Here is a 19960-nt window from a genome sequence, read left to right on the forward strand (position 1 = left end):
ATGTTTAATTCGAATAAGACTTGGATAACAGTAGGTGAACAGTAGGTGGCAGCAATATATGTCTGACCGGCTAAACTCAAAGAAGAAGAAAAAGAAGAGAGGCGTAGAAGAAGACAAGGCGGAAATGCGGAAGTTATCGCCAATGAGACAACGCGCCAAATTTGTGAAAAATCTTTAGAAGTCAGTGCAGCAGGATGAAGACGTGCGTCTGAGCTTTAAGGATAGCTACATGTGGCAGTCGCTGCTGTGTGAAAAGGCTGAGCAGGTAGGTTATTCTTTCATATTTTCGTATTTTAGTTTTCTTAGCGGTTTTCTTTTGAGCATCATGACATTTGACAGAACTCTGTCAAAGTGCTGTCAAAGTTAACAGTTTTGCAAACCGGGAAAGGCTTAACAGACACTTGTTAGAAGAAATAGGACCCATGTTGTGAAAATAACGAATACATAAGTAAATATTAGAAAGCGAAAGTGATGAATGCGTGTGTTTCTGTCTCTAGCATGGCGGTGCCTTTTGTGCAGGACTGGGACGTTGTTCAGACTCTGGGAGAAGGAGCCTACGGAGAGTATGAAAGATTCCTTATCATTGTTTATCATTAGCTTATCGCCTTTAATAGCTGTCCTCTTCTAGCCATCGGACAAGGATTTTTTTTTTTCTTGTTTCATGGGATCATGACAGGCATGTATATGCACTAGAAATGTTCATCTGATAATCCAAAAACATCACTCACAGGAGACACCTGACTCCATCGCAGTCACAGTTAGCTTTGAAAAAAAGGTAGATGAACCAGGTATCAAAATGTAGGTAAAAATGAGACCTTACATATGCGAAAACATGTTTAATGTAGTGTTATGAGACTTGAAAGTTTAACCATTTTTACAATAACAATTCCATGTTTTTTGCAATGGAATTGTTAGAAAACAAATCAAACAGTCAGGGTAGCAATGACTGCTTCTATCATTCTTAAATTATGGCATTATGCCACCATTAAATGAGGTGTCCAGAGATACAAATGCTCAAAGTTTGTTATAGAAGAAAACTACTGCACAAAAAGAACCTTTTAACTTTAGATTGACTCTTTGAGTGGGTTTAAAATGATCTTAAATATTTCTGTTTGTTTGTTTTTGTTTTTCTGATGTATGATGATTGCAGGTATTTAATCAACTGAATCAGAAAGACCTGCAGCTGCGAATGACATCACTAATATCAATCATGCTTTTCTTGTTTTCTAGAGGTCAAAGTCAAGTTAACTTATATAGCACATTTTCAACATTGCATGCTGCACAAAGTACTTAAGAATCTAAAATGCAACAAAAATAAATAAAATGCACAACAGTGATGTAGTAACATATAGAAGGGGAAAAAAATAAATAAAATATAAACAACTAAAACAGACGGACTTTGACACCTGACCTTCTGATTTTATTGAAAAGTTTAACAAAGTTTAAATTACTTGAAAATTATATCTAGAAACACTTTAGGAAGACTTTAGCTCTTTGTACATCCTGTTTCCATTCAGACTTCCTCTCACTTCTCTTCACCTCTGTGTTCTCTTTTCTCTTTATGATCTAACCGGTTTGTCCTCTTTGTGTTCTTGGTCTCAGAGTGAGGCTCCTGGTGAACAGACAGACTGAAGAGGCGGTAGCAGTGAAGGTCATCGATACCTCGCAGGCAAAAGAGTGTGCTGAAAATGTCAAGAAGGAGGTCTGCATCCACAAGGTACATCCATCACTTTCACCTGCACAGTTAGTATGAATGAAAGCAGCGGCTCACCAGTGGTGTGTTGTAAAACAAGTCCAGCTGTTCTTAAATCCATATATTAATACAGTAAACAGCTGCATGAAAGAAATTGTTAATTAACTGAATCACAGCTTTGTATGCTCTCATTTCCCTTTTCCTTGCATCAGTTACTGGCATGAACACAGCCTGTTCATGCCAGTTCCAGACTGTGAGAATTAGATAAAAACTGTTACTGTTGTGAAAACCAACTCTAGCCTCAGCTGATCTGGGGACGTTGGTAGCCCTCAGCTCGAGGGTGTCATTTGTTGGGAAAAGTTTGTTAAAGCTAATGCTATTCCAGGCAAGCTGAAAGCAAACATGCAGATAAGAATACAGATGTACAGATGTGTCTGCTTGTTTTGGCTCACCTAAAATGATGTGACATGATGACAGAAGATCCAAAAACCAGCTGAACAGACACCGAAGAGGCAAACTGAAAGCAAACATGTATGAAGTCGTACTTCATACTAAAGTAAAATATAAAGAAATGGCACTTGTTATTAATGTTGGTTAGATTCATAAAGATAAACTGGCTGAGACTGACCAGTTTGTTCCTCTGGTTTACAGGTACAAACTGATTGTAAGCAATTTAACACAGACTGAAGTTGTTTTTATTTTATTTTTAATTGTTTTAGATTTGTAGAATTAATTAAAAACGTTAAGCTCTTAGCTAGGTAGAATGATAGCTGAGAGCACTGTTTTGAGGATCTTTGTGTGTGCACTTAACTCATAGATGCTCAAACACACCAACATTGTACGCTTCTTTGGCCATCGGAAGGAAGGACCAACTGTGTACCTCTTCCTGGAGTACTGCACCGGGGGAGAGCTGTTTGATCGAATCGGTGAGCCGTAAACTGTCATACAAGAAAAACCTTTTGTTTGCTGATTTATTCTTCCAACTGTAGCTTTCCTGACTCGGATATGATTAGCATGAATACATGAATTCAACTTAGCTGAAATGCGTCTGGAGTTTTCAGTAATCATTCTTTGCAAGTATTTGATTTCAGGCTTACTCTTTCTTCTTTTACGCTCTCTTTAGAGCCCGATGTAGGGATGGCTGAAAAGGATGCTCATAGATTTTTCCAGCAGCTAATAGCAGCTGTGGTGAGTGAAGAACATCTTTGTGTTTATGTGACTTCCTGCATATTTTCCTGCTGTTGTTCTCTTTTTTAAGTTTTTTTATTTTTATTTGACCTTTTCTAGGAGTACCTCCATGATTTTGGCATCACACATAGAGACATAAAGCCAGAGAACATTTTGCTGGATGACAAAGGTGAGGAAATGCAATCTTTATTGAGGGATTCTCTTTTTAGGATTCTCTTTTATTTCTTATAACCACCGCCCTCTGGGGTTGATTTTTTATTTTATTTTTTTACCTTCAGATAACCTGAAGCTGACAGATTTTGGCCTGGCGACCATGTTTCGCTTTAAAGGCCGAGAGCGCCGTCTGAATCGATTGTGTGGGACTCTTCCCTACGTGGCTCCGGAGCTTCTGAGCCAAACAGAGTACAGAGCTCAGCCTGCAGATATCTGGGCTTGTGGCATAGTTCTCACTGCCATGCTGGCTGGTGGTAAGATCCAAAATTTGAAGATCATACACACATCTGTAGTCCAATACCATATGACAGCAATGGCAATGAGAAGTTGATGATATCACAAAGCTGTTAGGTCAGCAGGGCCAGTGTCAAAGCTGCAAGTGGTTGTTGTGCTTGTGTGAATTTGCATTTGATTGAATTACTAATTTTACTAAATTAAATAGCTGATTTTTCATCATTTTTACTGTCTTGTAACTTGCTGTCATATTTCTGCCTGATGTCAGACAGGACCATCCTCAGTTTTCGTCTCCATCTTCAGTCTGACATTGTCTGAACTTTACAGTCGAGCAGATTCAGTTTTCAATCTTTACAGCCTGACCTGTTTACCTGAATATCATCTTATTTTAAGTCAACAGTGAAGTACAAACAAGCTAGGAGATCACATGGTAATAGAAATAAAAGAAGAAATACTTTATTTATCTCTTATATATGAAATTCTTTAGTTATAGCGGTTAGAATTTTTATAATAGAAGTATAAACAGTTAGTGTATATATTAAAAAAAACAACAACAAAACATTAAAGCCCTTAATCCGTTTCGTTTGACAGATTTCCTGACTGTGCCCTTCTGGTGATGTTGAGAGAATGTACAGGTCCACATGGTTCTCACTGTTGTACACGGTGCCATTTAAGTTCTTTCACTCTGTCCATAAAAATCTAAACGCTTACTGGATTTAAGTTTGGCCTCTGTTCAGCAGTTTTTGACTTTTTTTTTTCTTCTTTTTTTTTTTAAGTTCCATCAAAGCTCTGACCCGTCTCTGATTTCACCATGAATGTCAAACTTGTTTAAAGATTAACTTCTATGTTTAACTGCCCCAACCTCCACATTGCAAATCAGCACTGCTACTGAGGTTGGCTACAATCCAGTGATCACACACACACACACACACACACACACACACACACACACACACACACACACACACACACACACACACACACACACACACACACACACTCTCTGTCTCTCTGACAAGGAGTTGTGCGCTAGAAAAGTTGTTTACCCCAGGAGGGTGAAACTTTTAGTCCAGAGTGCTGGTACGGAGTTGACACACAGTGTATTGAAAACGTTTTTTGTTTTTGTTGTTGAACATGACAAACATTGAGGCAAAAATTCAAGTTGCCTTTTACAACCAGTGGAAGAGACTGAGATGCTTGAGTTTTGCTCTGTGAGAGGGCACATTACTTTAGCAGTGACACCCAGCAGGAGGGACGTGAAGGGGAAAATGACTAAATTAAAAAGTAAAGTATTTCTAAGGTGAAAGCTGTGTATGTTTTCTTAAACTTTGTCACTACATGTCTGTTATCCGCTGCTTATTTTTTGCCCCATCGCTGCGGAAATCAGTCAGGTCGATGGACGCTGGCAAGTTACAGTTTTATAGATATATTTATATCACATACAGATATAGATATCTGTGTTTATACGCTTAAGAATTGGTTGTAAACTTAACCAAATTATAGACTCAAGGTGATTTAGTTATCTTGAAATACAGTCACATCACTGTAATGGTAAAAAAAAGAGATTGAGGTCTGTTTAAAAATTCAGTTTATTTATTGTATACAGTTCTGAAAGATCAGACAGCATGTCTTACATCATTAGAAAAAATGCAAACGCTACTTCTCTGAGGTTGTGCATCATTGAAGTCCATGCAGTTAATGTGAGGAAACCTTTTTGTTGTTTCCTTGTTAGAGTTGCCGTGGGACCAGCCAACTGAGAGCTGTCAGGAGTACGCAGACTGGCTTCAGAAGAAAACATATCTACCTCCTTGGAAAAAAATACAACCACTGCCTCTTAGTGAGTCGCACGCTATTGTAAGTTTAGTTACTGCATGTTTTACATGTTGTTCTTTGGTTCATGTGTAACTTTTTTAAAATTCAGGTTTGTTATCCAAATTGCTGCTGGCCAGTCCAGATGCACGCATTTCCATCACAGACATCCAGAAAGACCGCTGGTTTACTGAAGGCAAGTCCCAGCAACAGATTTAGTTTAGCTTCAGTGTTCACTGTACTCATAATGGTCTTTCTGTCTCTGTAGGAGTGAAGCAGCCAACAAGTTCTCTGCACTCAGGAGGGAACAACAGTCTTCGATCTGATGGGTCACTCATATCTCGGGCCAACAGGTCAGAACTTTGCGCTTTTCTAATTTTAGCTCAATTTCTTTTTGTGTCTGATAATCTTAAGAATGTCTTTCTCTTTCTGTAGTGATGACAGGATGCAGTTTTCAAGCTCTCAGCCTGACTTTGCAGCCGGTGGCTGGGAAGCCATGTTGTTAATTAGTCAAAATGACGGTCAAGTCAGCTTCTCCCAGCCGACCAAACCTGAGCACATGTTACTGGGTAGTCAGTTACTAGCTACACCAGGAGCCAGTCAGGTAATTCACATACTCAGTGCTGGATTGGTTTCACTACGTAAATGTTTATATGTGTATTTATTCTCACACACAAAGATGCAGATTATTCTTTTTTTTTTTTAACCTTTCACCAAAGTTTCTTTTGATTTAAAGGCATATCAACAAAACTCTGATGCATTATTGCTGTGAGCTTTTTAACATGTCCTCATTTCTTCTTTCTGTGCACAGTCGCCGTGGCAGAGGTTAGTGCGGAGAATGACGCGTTTCTTCACTACTGTCAGTGCTGATGCCTCCTTAACTGCCCTGAAAGACATCTGTGAAGGCCTGGCACTTGGCTTCAAACTCACTAGCACCAAACAGGTATATCTATACTCAAATATACAAGATTTTTACATTTCCTGATAACACAGCCTTTTCTTCTGCGTCTCATCATAACATACTTTTATTTTTTATAACACACATTTTAGGTGACCGTGAGCACGCTTGACAAACGCAATAATAAGCTCATCTTTAAAATTCATTTGTTGGATATGAATCAGAGAGTGCTGCTGGACTTCAGACTGTCTAAGGTAGGTTTTATCATTTAAAAGATGAATTGTATATTATTTCTAACACGATTTATCCCCTGCCTTCTGCACGTTCTGACATCTTAACCACTCAAGCTTGCAGTCCATGCAGTCGTGTGAAAAATGAAGTTCAGATTCAGTAGCTACATCAGTGTCTCACATCATTGTGGAGGAATTTTGGCCCACTCTTCTTTACAGTACTGCTTCACTTTATTGAGGTTTGTTTATGCACAGTTCTCTTAAGGTCCCACTACAGCTATTCAGTCACGTTGAGGTCTGGACTTTGAGTGGAGCATTGCAAAACCTCTGTGGTAAATGCACTGCTGTGCTTGGGATCATTGTCCTGTTGCATGACCCAGTTTTGGCTAAGCTTAAGCTGTTGGCCAGATGGCCTCAGATCTGCCTCTAGAATACTTTGGTATACACAGAAACCTCAGTGACCGCAAGGTGCCCGGGTCCTGTGGCTGCAGAACAAGCCTGAATCTTTACACCGCCACCACTGTGCTTGACACATGGTCCTGTGTATTATAGTTAAACATATTTACCTTCGTCTCATCTGTCCAAAGAATTCTTCCAGAAGTCTTGTGGTGTGTTTAGATGCGACTTTGAAAACCTGCCTGTTCTTTTTTCTTTCTTTTTTTTACTTGTTCAGTCTTTTTCAACTAGAACTTTTTGAAATGATTGTTTAACATTTAGCATGCAAACTGAGTCCTGTAGAGTCTGAGATGTAGCTCTTGGGCTTTGGCACTTGCAGTAAGGATGTAGTTTATGTTTTGCAGGACTGCATGGAGTCCTTTTGAAAGCTTTCTATTTCATATGACTTTACAACAAACATTGTGACTTGTGCTTTTGAACTTGGACAATGGAAGACATGAAGATCATTTTCAGTCTTTTCCCCAGACTGGTGGAAAGTTGGTTTCAGCTGTCTGTAAATAAGGATTTTTCAAACTGGCTGAACCAATAAACTCACTTGAAAACCTCTACATGGATAAGCAGGGCAAATCACTCTTATTTGGCCTTACACAAAAATCCATCAATAAGCTTCAACGTGTCCAGAACTCTGCTCCCCGTATTATTACTAGGACTCCCTCTACCCACCACATCACCCCTATCCTGAAGCAGCTTCACTGACTCCCGGTTAAACTTCGCATTAATTTTAAAATACTCCTTTATACATTTAAGGCTATTCATTCTCTCTCCCCACCATACCGTTCTGGTTTGGTACAGATCTCCATCACATCCCAGTGCCTCAGATCCTCCTCTTTTTCTTTCTGTTCCATCCTTTCGTCTTATCACAATAAGGAGCAGGGCTTTTAGTCGCTCTGCCCCTCGACTTTGGAATTGCCTACCCTCTGACCTCGAAAACATCACTATTCCCTTTTTTTAAGTCAACCCTCAAAACCCGCCTGTTTAAGATAGCCTACTCTGTATAACTTCCCATGCTCTTAAACTTGTACAGTGTCCTTGGGTGAGTGGAGTGGAACTTGTTAGTGTATATTACCCCTAATATTCATCCATATGTGTCTGTAAAACAATATTGTTTTTAATGATACCCGTAGGTAAACAGATGTAGGCATATAGGGCTTAGATTGTAGCCTATATTCATGTAAAATATCTGTAAAACTTAACTCTATCTATATAGATGTATGCATGCAGTCATCCTTATAGGTCAGTTGGTTTCACTCATGTTTGTTTAAAACGGGTTTACTGAAAGACAAACTGTAGCAGAATTGATACAGAGAAACCCACTGGTCTGAGTCACCTAATGAACAGGTCTAAGAGTACAATGTCCTCAGTGTATGAGTGCACTTTCATCTAATCAAGATGGGGGTGTGTGTGTGTGTGTGTGTGTGTGTGTGTGTGTGTGTGTGTGTGTGTGTGTGTGTGTGTGTTTGTTTCCAGGGTGATGGTTTGGAGTTCAAGCGTCTCTTTGTGAAGATCAAACACAAGCTCGGTGACATAATCAGCACTCAAAAGATTTTGGTCCCCATCTAGTGAGCAGATCTTCACACTAATGCTCTCTACCATGGACTGTAGAGAGGCAAACCTGTGTATATATTTACTTGTTTTGTTGATGTTTTTCATGTATTCTGCTGTTGAGTGAGTATGAGTTTGTCTACATTGTCGTTTGTGTTTCTGCTATTAAAGACTGATGTGTTCTGATTATGTTTAAACAGTCCAAAGTCTTGAATAAATTATTAAAAGACCAAAGTTGTGCGCAGAGTATTTTGATAAATTCACACTGTAGCTTTGCTGTTATCCATGAAAATCAAGTACACAGTACTGTTAAAGTCTGGAGTTACACCTCATTGCTTTATACTTTGTTAGGTGCTAGTTTGCTAGTCTTACCTTAAGGCTATCACGGCCTAGAATAACTGAAGATCTACACAGACATAAGTGTTATTTATTGAAACATGCAAACATAAATAGAAATATAGAGTATAAGGCAATTCTAACAAGTCAATATTTGGTATGACCACCTTTATTCTTCAACACAGCCTGAACTCTCAAGGCTAAGTAGTCTTCAGGAATGGTTCTCCAGGCTTCTTGAAGGACATTCAAACCTCTTCCTTATATGTTGGCTGCTTTTTATTCGGATATCTGTCAACATGATTCCCACACTGCTTCAATAATATAAAGATACAGGTCTGGGGAAGCCAATTCGTGTTCCACTGTGTGTTTTTTCTGTTTATGTAAGCTTTTATTATACTGGCAGTGTGTTTGGGATCATTGTCCTTTTGAAAAGTTGTTGCCAATGAGATGGTTTACAGATGATGTTGCATGTTGGATCAAAACAGTAGTACTTTGCTCATCATAATTTCGTCGGTTTTGAAAAGCTCCAACACCACAGGCTGAAATGCTGCTCCAACCATGACAGAGCTTCCATGGTGTTTTACAGATGGCTGTGGACCCCACTTGTACCTCTCTCCTGACCTCCTCTGTATGTATTGATGACAATTTCAGTAAAACATGACAAATTTGGATTCGTGACTCCATAAGAACTGTTACCACTAATTTTCAGTCCAGTTCTTGTGTATTTTGGCATACCTCAGCCTATTCTCCCAGTTTTCTTTCTTTAAGAATGGCTTTTTGACAGCCACGCTTCAGATGACACATTTCTGATCAAGTCTGATCTTTTGGTCCCGTTTCAGGTCTTTGTTGGATTTGTTCATGGACACGACTTTCAGATACTGTTCATTTGCTGTAAATAGCCTTTAGGCTTGCTACTTCTTTTGTCCTCTGCTTGTCCATTTTTTTTTTCACAGATTGAAATAAAGAAAAATGAACAAATAATGTTTTCATGAAAATCTGATATTAACAGGGTGCCCAAAGACATGATTTCAAACTGACTCTTTGCTGGGTTTAATGTCACATGTGACACAACAGTGAACTTTCTTATCAGTGTTAAAACCATTAATGTGAAAATGCTCAGGTACAAGGACTGGACTGAAAATGAGTGAAAAAGCAGCCAATGTCCAAAGAAAAACCCATCAGAAAGCCTGAAGATGTATTATTGTCTCCTTGGAAGCAAAATATGAAGAAATGGGAGATGGCTCAAGGGTTTTGCGTATTTCCTGCTGGATGGGTCGGATATATGACTACGAGCCTGTCGCCTTGACAGTGATGGTGACGCTGACTGGCTCATTATCGTCTCCAGAGGGAGGGGCTTGGCTGGTGGTTGTTAGGGTGGCACTCATAGGTGAAGAAGTGAGGGGTGAAGATGCCCGGGGTAAAGCCATGGCTGGACCTGCAAAACATCAAAGTTCAGCAGATAAGACAGATGTGCATTACGATTTTTAGGCCTGCTGACGGTTGAAACATCTGCTTAGAGATATTCCATCACTTCCATGTGGGCCATCAGCAACGTCCTATATGGGTCTATATGTGTGTTTATAGGTGTATGGTCATTTAGGGTAGCTCATCTTGCCTAGGCTGGATGATCCACCAATCTCCTCTATTCCTCCCTCTGACGTGCTGACCACTTCATCCTCTGGGAAGTTGATGTTTTCCCTTGACTGGCTGTGCTGCCTGGAAGCAGGAAATGTTAAAACGCCATGTCTGTAGCAATAACTGCAAACAGGAAATCATTAATTCTTGGTTTTATAGACATATATCTAGATACTCACCTGCCAAATAACAAGTCATGTAGTCCTGGTGGAAAGAAGACGACATTAACATCACAGTGATTTTAAACAGATCAGCAGGATATTGGTGCTCATGTGCGGTGGACTCACGAGGGTTGTTGTTGCGGTTGCGGATTATGTACATGAGCAGCAGAACCGTAAGAATGGCTGCAAAGAGCATCCCACCAATAGCCGCTCCAATCACAGCAGGGTACACATTGTAGCGTGGTTCAGCTGCAACACATCATAGTTACAGATTGCAAAAAAGTTCATATCTGTCAGAACACCGCAGCTACATCCAGGAGCTCGAGTGGTTCTCAACCCAGGTCAGTGTATGTCATGATTTGAAAACATCACTTTACTATTATCCTGTAAATAAATGTTGCTTAGGTTCTTCTTTAAAAGGAGCTCTGTTGAACAGAACAACGTGGATTCATTCATTCATTCATACAAGGGTTGAAAACCACTGAACCATCCTACCATGTTACAGTTCTAGTCAGATGTTTACATCTACTCATCGGGGGCATGAATCTCATGATAAATTAAGGGTTTTAATGATTTATTTGAACTGTTCTTTTTTCAGGGTGGAAGGATTGTACAGCATACATCTTTAATGACTAAAAAAACAAGAATTAGGTGCACAATTTTCTTTTTTTCTGTAATCAACAGATGATAGAAATTAGCCTGTATTAGCCTGTTTCATCTGCATTTTCAACCATGTAGCTGCTGATTAATGATGAAAATAAAGAATTTGGAGGTAGTCCTCCTTCTTCACTATTCCACCCACTTTATGAACTTTATGTGCCACCATTGACGTCTGGCACAGTGCTCTTAGCTTTGAAAGTCTCACCTTTACTCCAAACATACCTCTTAGTCATTGTGGTCAAATAGTTACCTTTAGTGTGGACAGTGATACTGGTGTTCCAGCAGTTTCTAGTTAATGGGAGGCTTGAGCCTTGTTGGTTCCTGGGTTGTTCCTGAACAACATAACCAATTTCCTCTGATCTGAGGGTGACCGTTTGGGTTTTCTTTGCGTCCTTGGCAAAGTGGAGGCACATCAGAATAACTTGTACTTATGCACTCTTGTTTGAACCAATGATCTTAGAATCTGTTTTAGAAATGGCTCTAAGAGACTTTCCGAACTGCAAATCTCTTCACTGAATTTCTTGGACTTTCTTGTTGTTGTGAGTATTAGTCAACCCAGGGAGTGCCCTCAGATGTAATAATTCTTTATTACATCAGTAATAAAGACATATGCTGCACCATCATACAAGCCTATAAAAAGAAAAAATCAAAGAAATTGCTGAAACCCAAAATTACATTCATGCCAATGATGAGTGTATGAAAATCTGACCATAACTGCACAGGTTTCTCTGCAACCTAAATAAAACAAATGGCTTATTCAGAACAGTTTCCTGCAATAATATAATACAAAGTGGCACATTTATCACACAGGATGAATTCGAGGGAAGATCAGGAGGACAGAAAAGAAGAAAGTAACAAGGAAGTGAGGGAAAGGTGTGTAAGCATGAGGTATGTGTCGTTGTTTGCATGTGTTTTTGTTTGAGTCTTTCACCTGAGTGGATAACAAAAACAAAAAAACACCACAGTTAGACACATTAATCATAACACAACATTAAAGATTGTATCTCATAATTAGCAATGCTGCTTGAAAGAATCTTTTATATTCCTGTATAAAAATAACCTGAAGCATCATCTGATTTTAACACGAGTGTAAAAAAAAGACAACACAGTTAAGCAAATGACACAAAATATTATCTACCACCTAGGTAGATCCTAATGAACAGACAGTACACAAATAATGGGAATAATAAGTCTTTGTTTTACTCCATCGAAGTGGTTGAACATCAAAGCATGTTGTGCAATAACGCCCTCTTTCACATTCATGAGTAAATAAGCAATCATGGTGTGCTTGGCTGTTCAAAAAGAACTCTGTCCAGAGCACATAAGAGTCCTGTTGGTGTGATATTTGGCCCACTGTGTGAGAACAAAATAGATGCTTAATAGATGGTTTAACTGTATTTTAATTGTATTTTAATTGTAAATTGCGTGTTTGGAGAAAAGAGATCACTTCGTTCCCGCCTGTTATGAGAAAGTTGCAGCAAGATGAGGATCCTGTTCGATCACAAATTGATTTAATGCTAGTTTTTTTTTAACGGGTAAAGTAAAAGTCCCAATTTTAAGCCAATTTCTTGTATGCCAGACCGATGTTTAAGGTGCAGTTACTTCTGCATAATGTTAGGTCTGTACAGAAAGCAATGTTTCACATACCTTTGTCAGTCACAGTTGGATTGGATCGTCTTCCTCAGTAAAGAACTGATCATTAATATGTTTGTATCATTTGTTTAATTGGGGTCTTATCTACTTTTAGAGCTCATCGTGATCATGTTTTATGTCATGTTAATGGAGAAGTTTGAAACTGAACACACCTTTCAGAACAGTTATTATTACATCTATATGCATCATCTATATTACATATTATATATTACATGTTATATTACTTCATCTTTGTGATTTTGCCTCTTTTTATTTAAGCTTAACAAGCTGACAATGCCCATCTCTTTGCTAAAAGTCTCATATGTCTCACATTTCCTGTACCTGGTGTCTTTGGAGTAGAAGGGTGTCCCACAGTGCGGTGGTTCACCGGTATGATGCGAAATTGGTAGGTAACCGTTGGCGTCAGGCTCCCCACTGTATAAATCCTGACAGCTGGATCCTGGAGGATGTTACGGTACCAGACTATGGGACCAACTTTCTCCTCCTTCCCACTTCCTTTCCTTTGTGGTTGCTCAGACATATTTCGGTGCTCCAGGAAGAAACCTGTCCAGCCTCCAACTTCCTGGTTCTTCACCACCCACTCCAGCTCCACCTCATTACGCTGTCGACTGGTGTACATCACTCTGACCAGGGTTGCATTGGGTGGCATGGGGTACTCTACAGAGATAACACAAACAGAAATATCCTCATCTGTATGACTTCTTTGTGATGACCACTTGTAACTTTTTATATAGCTCATCGACTTTCATGCTGACTGTAACTTTATGGACAATAATTGTACAAACATCAGAGGTGTTATAGTATTCTGATCTTACACTCAGCAAGAAAGTAATTTAGAATTAAACATAGATTAATAATTCTTACTCTTGATGACTAAAGTGATATTGATTTCGGTTCCTCCCACTGCGTTGGAAGTGGAGCACCTGTACTCGCCGCTGTCTTGAGTTTCATCTGTGTCTCTCACAGTCAGATTGGCCCATGCAGACGTTCTCAGAAGCATGTACTTTGAGGTATCTTGCACACCGACACCCTGATTATTAAACCAGGTGATTTCATTGACAGGAAGGTAGTTGTCTCTCAGACTGCAGGTAAGCTGAACGTCGCTCCCCTCGTACACAGACACGACTCTGCGCTGTGTCTGCAGCACTGGTGCCTCTACGTGTGACAATGTACAGACTAATTATTTAACAATTTATATCTGCTATTTGTTGTACAGTGAGAATGTGCACTCACCCAGTGTGAGTCTGCAGGTCTTGGTTTGGACCAGAAGTGGGTGTTTAGCGTGGCAGGTGTAAGGTTTCCCACTGCGAGCTGTGCCATAGTGGAGGATCAGGATGTTGAAGGTTTGTTCCCCACCTTTGCTCTGACCTTCGGGGCCCTCCCACCACACCAAGGCTTTCGGGGCCCCTCCCTCCCAGGAGCAGGACAGCGTCAAGTATTGTTTGTCTTTAGTCACAAAAGCAAAACACAGTGGCTCTGCAGGGGGAATATCTGATGAAGGAGAGGAGAGATATAAACACATTCAGATACATGATCACAAAACTGCCACTAACTTATCTTTTACTGTTTGTTGACATTGCTGCACTCACATGTGCGTGTGCTGCACTGTGTCGACTGTTTCAGGGCAGGATGGGAGCCCAGGCATGTAAACAAACTGTTATTAGAAGTCAGTCCTCCAGAGGGCAGCATGATGGTAGTGCTGGAGGCTGAACTTGTTAGCTGGGCTGTGTTGGACTGATCTTGTATCAGGTCTCCAGTCCAGTGGAGGGAAGGTGAGGGGAATCCACCAGGCCAGGAGCACAGCAGCCGCAGAGAGGTGTGATTCAGAGCCGGCTCCACAGAACAGGACGGGGAGCCATCAGGGGGGTCTGTGGGGATATGATAGAGGTAACAAGGTAATGATGTGCCGAGTGGAGTAAACTGATGTCATCAGGGCCCGGAACCTTTTTTTTTTTTCCAACTATTGCTACATTGTTAAGGATGTTTGGTTAAAATAACTATACATAAATTATCGAAGAAGAGATATGTTGTTATGATTTTGCTGTTTTTTTCTTTTGTTGGTGGTGGAGTTCTTCTGAAAATGTAATCTTAGCAAATAGCAAAAACATAAGACGTGTGCAAAACCAAAAGTAGGGAGAGTGAATGACGTGCTTGCCATGATTGTGACGTCACAGTGAGATACCTGCCAGAGAGTCCCATCAACTTCCAAGATGGTCCAAACAGGAGAACAGCTCAGCAAGCTTTCCATTATCTGCTGTATGTGTGTGTGTGTGTGTGTGTGTGTGTGTGTGTGTGTGTGTGTGTGTGTGTGTGTGTGTGTGTGTGTGTGTGTGAGTGAGACAGAGTTTGAAGGTGTTTAAGCTTTTGAAATAAGTATATCAGATGAATGTGCTGAATGGAGTCAGAAGACATTCAGAAAAAGAAACTGAAAAGGATTCTGCATTAAGTGAAATGATCAGGGAGATGTTTCTAGGTCAGAGATCCTGGGTGAAAATCAAAGATGTTTAACCTCCTAGGACCTGGCATCCACATATGTGGACATCACATTTTGGGTTGTCTAGACCAAAAAACGTAATTTTGCTCTACAAGGGCCTGATATCCACTTATGAGGACATTATACTGCCCCTGTTTTATCAAAATTAAAAACGAATATTCTCATATGTGGCTCTCTTTTTCTTAGGAACAAAAAATTCTGGTGATTCTTTGTTTTTACATTCATCGGGTCCCAATATGCCCAAATATCAAAGAGAAATTAAAAATACATGCCATGGAAGAGTTTGGGTCTTAGGAGTTTAAGCTGTTGATAGTATTGTACTGAAAATGTCAAATCTGAACAGTTTGATCACATTTGACTCTTTTACACTCCTTGCAGTAACAAGAGAACAATAGGCTTTAGGGTAGAATTGACAGAGGAGTAAGATGCTTAATAGCATGATCAGAGATCAGAGGTCACACTCACAGTAGACGGTCAGGCTGATGGTTTTTTTGGAGCGGGTGTTAAGGTAGGTGTTCAGAGCCAAGCAGGCGTAGTCGCCAGTGTGCATGCGGAGGATCTTGGTGATGGTGAGCTGCGGCCCGCTGTAGACCTGTGAGTTGTTGTAGAACCAGACATACTGACTGGCTGGATTGGACTGGGCCTGACACAGCAAAGAAACAGTCTCTCTCTCCAAAGCCGAGTAACCCCGCTCTGTTATACTGTACGGAGTTACGTTTATCTGAGGAATGTCCGGGCCGACTGAGGAGAAAAATCATTGCTGTGAAATTTAATGTGATGGACCTTCTGCTTCATTTAAAAATTGTCCACAAAAGCTGACTCATAACAAAATGTTTCATCCAAGTTAGTTTAGATTCACAAGATGACATTTTCTCTGAGAGTGACAAATGCTGATGATGCACAGTTTACCTGTAATTTACTGATTACTCACACAGAAAATGCCAAAGACAAGTTTAAATTACACAGAAAATATCAAAGTCATACCAATTTCTGTTTCTTTAAGACTGTAACTTAAACCACTGTCTTATTCTTTTTGCTTCTTTTTTAAAAAAAAAAAGTTTTACAAAAATCTCCATATTGATCCAACTTCCTCAACTTACAGATGGTGTCCAGCCACAAGCGGTTGGAGCTTTCACTGTTAACTGCGTTGCTGGCCACACAGCGGTACCAGCCGGTGTGGTTGCGGTTGACGTCGGTCACATTGATAACACTGCTGTCGCCCTGTGCGATGATCGTGATGTTACCACTGCGGGTTTCATGTTGCCACACGTACTGGATCGGTCCAGTCCCATTTTCCAAATTGCAGCGCATCCACATTGTAGATCCTTCCACTGGAGATACTTCACTCAGCGAGAGGTAAGGCTTAGTGACGGGGACTGCATTGGCGGCGAAGAAACACAGTGTTCAGTAACTGGAAAGATCATTTTACAAACAGAACAAAGCTGCAAGTTCCCACAAGCAGCAACATTGGAGATTGAACATGAGACCAGTGTCAAAAGGGGCCCTACAAAGGGGCCCTATGGCTAATTTTTTACTTTCTCCTGCCTTTACTTATGCTAATTTCGATTACAAAACAGGAGCTCACCACTGTTAGCATTTAACATTTTCAATGCAGTCATTTGACAAAATAATGTTTCCTTTTCGGTATTTAATCTAACAGCTTTTCTACAGTCTCTGCTCCAGTCGAAGTGAATGAATTTTTTAGCAATAGTTCTTTCATGTCTACCATATTGCACTTAATGAGCTTCTCAAACATATTTCTTGGGTGGTTGGTGATGTTTCCTGGAGGTTGCTGACTCTCACTTGTGGAATCTGGTTGCAAAGAAAGTGCTACACCAAAACCCTCTGTGTGATTGCTTTGGTTGCTATCAGAGTGCCACAGTTGCTTGTAGTTTTTTGTGTTTGTCTGCAAGTATCCACTAACTACTAGCTAAGTTGCAGTTGGTCAAGGCCTATGTCACTTAGGCCTTCTTCATGTGATCCTACATTGAAAACTTGATTGTTAAACATTTAAATTTGCTGACAAGTTAATTGTGTGGTTAGTGGTCACCTGTCTGCAAAACCTCAATACCGTTTATGGAGGCACTTGCCAAACAAGCTAGTTTACATAAGCTGGGCCTCCACCCCCTTATCCTAAAATTCCTATTTTGTGGGCTTGAAAAAACAAGCTCACCCTTTAAAAAGGGTGAGAAATAATCGGTAGTGCCTGTATTCATCTTTTGTATGCAGTCTATGGTCCCTCTATGGCCAGCCTTAATACAAAGCTATAATCTCCTGATTATAGGGAATTGTGTTTTAGACTTTTATAATCTAAATCGTCTTTGCCAAATAAAGTAAAGAAGCCTTTATTTCATAAAGTTTTAAAATGCTCTGTTCAAAAGACCAACAAATAATCAAAAGACAAAGCAGCACATGCTGAACAGTAGAGTTTCTTAGATGATAAAAGTCAAAAAAAGAGAGAAATATCTACAGATTTTTATTTTCAGTTGTTCCATCTCTTCCTCTTTCTCTCCAATGCACATGGCAACAGGGATAGTAATACACTGTATAATAATTTAGGATAATACACCCAAGTAAACACAACAAGTCTACTGTCCTATTTTGGAATATATAAGACAAATTAGCCATGTTGGAGAAATTGGGCAACAAGACTGAATGTCAGTCTCTGTTTCAGCTATAAACTGACTAAAAATTTGTAGCATTCATGACAGCAGGAAGTCTTACCTCGGACAATGAGATGCACGTAGTAGTAGTAGACTTTGGGCTCGTTCTCTATGTCATAGAAAGCCTGGCAGGTGAATAAGCCTTGTGCAGCCAGAGGCAGCTTCTCAATGCTTATAGCTGCACTGTTTGAGATGACAGTCAGCTGTCCCAGCGTCTCAGCCAGCTTCTGAATCTTCGGTCCTCGTCCCACATTATACACCACAGCTTTTATGCCTTCAGTACCAGGCTTGGTGAAGCTCCATATGTACATGTCAGGTACAGAAGGACCACACTCCAGGATCACGGCTTTGCCCACTACCCCATACACACTGGCGTCCTGGTACACCACCTCATACATCTGGGTGTCCTTGTACACAACCTCTCCATTGGGGTTGATCTGCAGGGCTGGTGGTGGGAAAGGATACAAAGATATGAGTGTAAAGGAACAGGAGACGCTGGTGTTGTTTACCTCGTCGGTGTTCGGTCACAGGATTGATTACACAGTGAGTCTCAGAGGCAGCGTAACATTGTTACAAGTGATTCCAGGCATTTCTTTTCCTTAATTTCCACATGCAGGTTCTAAAACAGCTTTTGCTAGCATAGCCTTTCTGCTTGTTATCTACAGTGCCCTGTGACCCGTCATTTAAATCAGTAAGAACCAAATAACTGTAGATGCATCAGTGTATTTGCTGCTCACCCCAAATTTGATTACAGAAATGCCAAATATATGTTCTTGGCGAATTTTGAAATGTTATATTGAATACTTTGCATTATTTATACAGTCTACATACTGATATGTGCTTTCAGAAAATGTAAATGTATGACATGCAAGTATTCAAATCCTACATTTTTGCAACAGCATTCCAGATCATGAAGAATTCACTTCTCTTAATTTGCTGTTTTAAAGGATGTTTAAAAAGTAGGGGTTTAAATGAATCCACAGACACTGGAAAACTCTTACCATTTGACCCCAAAGTGACCAGACTGGTAGTTAGATATAGAATGGCCAGTCCTAGCAGTGGAGCCACCATGGTATCATGATGATCCCGAGTCCAACAACCTCTTTACTCCAAAAAAATGTGGAAAAGATCAAAAGGTGAAGCCTAACTGACCATTACAGCCCTCCTTCAGATGCCTGATGTTCCGTCTTTCGTACTCTCTGATCTGCAGGTCTTCTTGGAGATTCCAGTGCATTCAACTGAGAGTAGGAAGGGACGGAGGGTCAGTAAACTGATTTAGGCTCAATTATTAATGTGTTTTCCTTTCTCTCTATCCCTCTATCCTTCTTTCTTTCTCCTGCTGGGTTAGAATAACACACTGACACCGAGACCATCTATTATACAAGAAAGCCACGTAAGTGGATGGGCTGGCCTTTCACACACACACACACACACACCTGCACATTAACTAATGCAGTCACAGTTGCAGCTGAATCTGTCATTTGCGGACTTAATACCACAATCCTCTACACTGGAATTTCATACAAATTTCAGATCTCTGGAATGCCATAAACATATATCTTTATCTATATATAAAATTTCTCTCTATATATATGTAAATGTATAAATATATACAAGACAAAAATATATAGGTGGAGAGCTCTGCAAAAACATTTATGCAGTCAGAGTACGATTAAACTGCATTTGTAATGTGCAGTCATCTTGGGTGACTTGTGAGATTAAAGGCTTCAGATTTCAAAGGTTTTATGAGGATCCAAGGAGCAGAGTAAACTCTACCAGTGGGATTAAAATCATTCAGTAAAAGTATTCAGTATTTCACCGTCATGTTGCCTCACAGCATGCTCTCATTGCATGCCAACATTTAAAAATGTAATCTCCACTTTAAAGTGGACTGCAAGAATGCACAGTCTGTCCATCAAACACTTTTATTCAGTAATTGTAACCATTTTCAACATGTTTTTATGTTTATACAAGAGCAGAATAGACTGCTTGGTGGAGCCGTGAGTATGTAATGTGAGACGTTTGTCATGAATGAATGCAGGGCGCAGATCAGTTTCCCTCACTTGGCAGACAAACAGAATGATGGAATACAGCA

General features: G+C 40.1%; 2 protein-coding genes across 2 annotated transcripts; one reads left to right on the top strand and one right to left on the bottom strand.

The window, feature by feature from the left end:
* The first annotated feature begins 108 nt into the window (after positions 1-108).
* Positions 109-8497, top strand: chek1 (checkpoint kinase 1). Its single transcript, XM_080866534.1, has 14 exons — positions 109-265; positions 498-563; positions 1603-1717; positions 2511-2619; positions 2817-2881; positions 2981-3050; positions 3160-3348; positions 5061-5165; positions 5250-5333; positions 5406-5490; positions 5573-5741; positions 5949-6080; positions 6188-6289; positions 8189-8497. Exons 2-14 carry the CDS (start codon positions 499-501, stop codon positions 8279-8281), a joined length of 1383 nt encoding a protein of 460 aa, XP_080722660.1. The 5' UTR covers positions 109-265; position 498; the 3' UTR covers positions 8282-8497.
* Positions 8176-18956, bottom strand: vsig10l2 (V-set and immunoglobulin domain containing 10 like 2). Its single transcript, XM_080866531.1, has 12 exons — positions 18867-18956; positions 17927-18310; positions 16303-16578; positions 15668-15943; positions 14298-14576; positions 13942-14199; positions 13573-13863; positions 13030-13365; positions 10522-10644; positions 10414-10438; positions 10215-10315; positions 8176-10034 (listed from the first exon to the last, which is right to left on the bottom strand). Exons 1-12 carry the CDS (start codon positions 18934-18936, stop codon positions 9886-9888), a joined length of 2568 nt encoding a protein of 855 aa, XP_080722657.1. The 5' UTR covers positions 18937-18956; the 3' UTR covers positions 8176-9885.
* Positions 18957-19960: the final 1004 nt, after the last annotated feature.

Source organism: Rhamphochromis sp. 'chilingali' (genome assembly GCF_963969265.1).
Source record: "Rhamphochromis sp. 'chilingali' genome assembly, chromosome: 19".
Taxonomy (NCBI): Eukaryota; Metazoa; Chordata; class Actinopteri; order Cichliformes; family Cichlidae; genus Rhamphochromis; species Rhamphochromis sp. 'chilingali'.